The sequence below is a fragment of the Pteropus vampyrus genome, unplaced genomic scaffold, assembly GCF_000151845.1.
Source record: "Pteropus vampyrus isolate Shadow unplaced genomic scaffold, Pvam_2.0 Scaffold53, whole genome shotgun sequence".
Classification (NCBI taxonomy): Eukaryota; Metazoa; Chordata; class Mammalia; order Chiroptera; family Pteropodidae; genus Pteropus; species Pteropus vampyrus.
Genome location: NW_011888834.1, coordinates 8088874 through 8094123, shown reverse-complemented (window position 1 = coordinate 8094123; position 5250 = coordinate 8088874). Strand labels below are relative to the sequence as shown.

The following is a 5250-nucleotide window of genomic DNA, read 5'->3' as shown; positions in this document are numbered from 1 at the left end:
CAACATTGAGAAATGATGCGTGGTCTCCAGCTTCATGAAGTTTACATTCCAGCCCAATAAACAGGAAATGATAATACAGTGTGAGAACTACTATGGCTGGGGAAATTGATGCACTCTGAAAACATGAGAAACGCCAGTTACCCCTAGTCAAAAAGGGTAGAGATTGGAGACAGGAGTAAACTCTTTCTGGAAGGAGTAATTTGACCAACAGGATAAACAGGATTTATCTAGGTGAAAAGGAGCATGAACAGTGTTCCAGACAAAGGGAAGAGCAGGTGCAGAATCTCAGAGGATAGAAAGAGCAAAATTTAAAAAAAAAAAAAAAAGAAAGAAAAGAAAAGTTCTATTGACTGAGCTAGGGGAGAGGAAGAGGGAAAATGAGCAGGAGATGTAAGCGGTTTCAATTCTTTAAATTATTTTTGCCATTTTCCAATGAGCGGTGGAGAATCACTGATGGGCTTACGCAAGAAAATATGATGAGATATACTGCATTTCAGAAAGATTATTAGTTATAGAACAAACAAGAGATGGGAGGAGTCATGAAGAGAGGAAGGGAAACCACTCAATCTCTAGATAATGGTAGACTTTCCTACGGGAGTGTAGGGGAAATGAAGAAAAGAGGTAGAATTCTCAAAATTCGGCCACATTTGGTTAGTGAGCTATCCTATTGGATAGCACAGCTCTAGAACATGCAGAAACACGTCAAGTGGCTGCTTGTTTTCTTATTGCGCCGTTACAAATTTAGCAGATGGTCACAATAAGCCAAGGTAAAACAAAAACAATTTGTAAAAGTATTTGAATTATTTGTTTTATTATGTAAACGCGGCCATTGAAAAAGTTTAACACAGAGGAACTGCGAGTTGAAACTTTGTTGATAAGGTGACAGGCATCAACAAAAGTATTAAAAAATGGAATATGTATCCAAAAATCCAAAATCTCAAAATACTTTTAAATGTCAAACTTTAATCCATTTAAAATAATTCATTTAAATATAGACCGTTAACGTTTAATTTATATATCTCCTGGCAGCTGCTTCATTTGGAAGTGGCAGCTTTTTTTGACATCAGTAGTTCAGTAAATCTATGGCAGGGAATTGCAAACCAGTTTCCTTCTTGATTTAATGCTGTTTTAAGTTTATAAGAAAAATGTCACTGTGTAAACAACAGACATTTTGATTAAACAGTAAAGTTCTTATTTTGGCTGTTAAATCAATAATGCAGCTGGATTGAAAGTCGTTTACATTCCCTCAAAACTGGGCTTCGGTTCAGCTAGTATTGCACTGACATCATTTTCCAGCAAGATCTGGCTGCTCTCAGCAGCCAGTTTAGAAATATCCTTTACAAACTACCGCATCATTTTCAGTGTTAACACGTTTCAAGGAGAGGGTCTCGCAAATGCCTTCGCTTAAAATAGGACAGATAATCCAAAAATAGTTTCTCATCTAATGTATACTTTACTAGTACGAAGCTTTTAAGGTGATTTTAACAAGAATGAAAAACAAGGCCTCTGGCGACATAATCTTTTACTTCACCTGAAATTGACTTTGGGAGGTCTCCCATTTTTCCCTCTGTAGTAGATTAATTAATGTGTAACGTGGAGTAATGGTTCTCAAATCTGTTTTGATGGCAGAGGACTTGAAAGCTAAGGTGCTTTCTCTTAAACAAGCTCTGGGTCAAACATCATAGATGGTGACACACTATTTAATTATGCAAACGAGGTACACCTAAAATTAGACCTTGTTATAGATCTAAAATGCAAAATCACAACTAGTAGCATAAATAATCATTTTTAAAGACAGTTAAACTGATCACAAAAGGCCATGATGAGTCTTTCAGAGAATATTAATTTGCATATTTATTGTCGGCAACCAGAAGGTAAAGAAAAAATATGAAGCAAAAACGCTAAAATGTATTCAAGTCTATCTAATAACTATTATTATATGTGACTTAAGAAAGATGTCACTATGATTCCATTTCAGTAGCGAGACACTCATCTAGGTGGCTGAACAAAAATACTCTGGAGCCTATGTTTAAGAATCACATATTCAGAACTTTTAACTATAAAACCTCAATTTGCTTACCTGTAGAAATTCTCTGACATTAGATCCCAGGACACGCAAAATTGTATCATAACCAGATTCTTGACAAAAGACAAAAAACATCTTCCCAAACATTTGGAGGATTTCTCCAGCGTTGAGATCTGTTCCATAGATTTGAAAGGACAACAAAAGGAAAAACAGTATATAAGTGGAATACTGTTGATTGGAAGAAGGAAGATAAAGTACATAATAAAGACGTTTTAAATATTCTCAAATTTTGTGCATAGTAAACACAGATCACATAAAAATTTTCTGGCTAGGACAATACAATGAAATCTGAGAAGACAACATACAAACATGTGATAGTGTAAATTTGTACTTATAGCAAAGCAATCAGTTTTTCAGCTTCCATGAAAAACTACTTAATTAATTTTGAGCTTTTAAAAACATATATTTAATGTATGTTTCAAAATATATTATTTCAGGACAAATAAGTATATTATTTTTTCAGGACAAATAATATACTTATTTGTCCTGAAAAAATACAAGAAAATCTTGAAAGTCATCAAGAATGCACATGATAATATTTTGGTGCAAAATGGTTTTTCTTTATCTAAATATACATATTTAATAAGTTGCTTGAAAATGGTATGTGCCCTAAAAGACTGCTTTTTTGTTAATATCCAATTACTAATATTTCCTTAAACTTTAAGATTTTTTTCTGTAACATTAATTTTAATCACTGTCTTATTCAACATAAGGATGCAATAATTTATTTAATCAATCCCCTCTTATTCAAAATGTAGCTTTTCCAATTTTTGTAATATAGGTAACTCTGAAATGAAAGCACACATAAATCTTAATGCAAATAAACTGAATAATTATCTTAGGAAAAGTTCCTAAAGGTTTTGAGCATTTTTAAAACGCTTTGACTGATGATGCAAAATTATTCTCCAATAAAGCTGTCTTAAACCCATCATATTTAAAATGTGTATAATTTCCTTTTTAACTCTATCCTTGATTATATTAGATATTTTTAAATTTCCATATCTATATGAAAAATTATTTCATATTTGTGTCAATTTTGATTTCTAATGAAGCTGGATATTTTTCCTCTTATTAACAATTTACCATCTGTTTTTTGTAATTCTTGTATTCTGCAATAGATAGTATTTGATCTTTGAGTTATAGCTGCAAAGCTAAAAAACTTCTTTGTATTCTATTTCAACTGTAGCCTAGTTTAAAATTAACAACTATGAGAATAAAAGACATCACTTTGAGAACACTTTTTTTCTATGAAGCTTTCTTTTGAACTTTGCCTGTTCCTTTTACTATTACCTAACAAAATTTGTGATTGCAAAAGAGATCTGGCAATAATATGTTCTGCATACTATACTGTGTAATAACTGTGCTGTTGACACTGTAATGCTAAGTTATTATTACATTATTAACTTATTACATTAAGTATCAATATTTTTTTCCTTTCCCAGCACATGGCTTTTTGTGGGAAAAGGCAGAGAGCTCTATTCCCTAAAGAGCTTGTAAAAGGAAAAATAGGACTGGCATGGCCTGAGCCTAACGTTATATGTAAATATCTTCCCCACCAGGGCTGTGCATAACTATCCAATGTGATCTTGGACCATGAATTCCTTTGGACTTCAATGTGTTACTTAACCAAAGAAGGAAAGTCACATTCAACTTACTGAGGACTTTGCTTGCAGCAGCAACCAAATCGTAAGTTTTGGAATCATCATATATTATTCTGACAAGAAACTGTCCTTCTTCATCTAATTGTGCTTCTTTTCTGGAAAACAAAAATGATAGAGAGATGAAGAAAAGCTGAAATAAAAGAATATGTACTATAGCTACAATGAATGAATGTATAAACAATGGTTTTATACCTGAAACAGGATTTGTTTGGGGCAGATTTGTTTAAATCGATGTCACGTAATTATTTTACAATCCCTTCTCCAAATTAAAATAATATAGTAATGCATAGTTTAGTGAGACCAACATATTTATATAGTATTCTAATACTGAATAGAGTACTTGATATTAAATATAATCAAGAAACAACTTTAGATTTAATAGTTAGCAAATATTTGTTGAGTCCCTATATATGCCAGGCATTGTTCTAGGTACTGGGAATGCAGTGTTTAGTAAAATAAACAAAAACACCTGACCTCTTGAGACATCAGTATTCTAGGAGGGGAGACAGATGGAGCATAAAACTAATAAGTAACATATATGATGACAAGTAGTTTGGAGAAAAATGAGGCCAGGTAGGGAGGTTGCGAGCTCAAGTACAATAGCTAGAAGCCTCACTGAGTGGCCAGCAATTGAGTAAAGCCTGGGAGTCATGAGCAATCTGGGGAAGTGTGTTTTGGGCAGAGGGAAGAGCACATGCAAAGGGCTGGGTTGGAGCAGCCTGGGGTGTGGGAGGAACCGCAGAGGCTGTTGTGGCTGGAACAGAGGCAGGACAGAGTAGCTGTAAGGGGATGGATCAGAGAGGTAACATGGGGTTGGACACTGGGATGATTCTGACTTTTACTTGAATGAAATGGAGGGTCCTGGCACTTACGATAGGAGCACTGAGATGAACTGACCTGGTTAAAGGGATCAATCCTTCTACTGCATTGAGAACGGACTTAAGGGGTCTAGGACATAGCAAGGAGACAGTGAGGAGACTACTGCCAACATTCAGGAGAGAAAGGTTGATAACTTGATTCAGAAGTGGTCCAAATTCAGACATTTTCAGAAGGCAAATTCAACATGACTTGCTGATGGATTGGACACAGGGTGTGAGAGAAGGAAAGGACACAAGGATGACACTGAGATTTTGGCCTGAGCAACTGGCTAGATGTCACCAGTAGCTGAACTGGGAAAGAGTGTTGCAGATATACTGGGGATAAGATCAAGATTTGTATTTTAAACATATTAAAGTTTGAGGTGCCAAGTAGACTGATGAAATCTTCTAACATATCCTTAGCTTATAAAATACAGTAACTCAAAACAGACACAGTATTAACGAAAGAATATAACAGTTATCTTTAATAGTTGTCACGATTACATAAATATATTTATTTAATAAGATTTAGATTATTTTTTTCTCAAACGAGTGTCCAAAGATGAGGGAAAATCCACTGTTCAAAACATTGCCAGTTGTAGAAGAGAAACGACAAGTTCCCAGATATCTTTTCTAATGTTAAATT

The 5250-nt window shown here is 34.2% G+C and overlaps 1 protein-coding gene across 1 annotated transcript in view; it reads right to left on the bottom strand.

The window, feature by feature from the left end:
• Positions 1–5250, bottom strand: part of GUCY1B1 (guanylate cyclase 1 soluble subunit beta 1) — a 47127-nt gene that overhangs the window by 23147 nt on the left and 18730 nt on the right. Inside the window, exons 3-4 of the mRNA XM_011360328.2 lie at positions 3742–3842; positions 2081–2199 (exon numbers count right to left, since the gene is read on the bottom strand). Coding sequence (XP_011358630.1) covers positions 2081–2199; positions 3742–3842 — 220 coding nt within the window. The remainder of the gene's footprint in view (positions 1–2080; positions 2200–3741; positions 3843–5250) is intronic.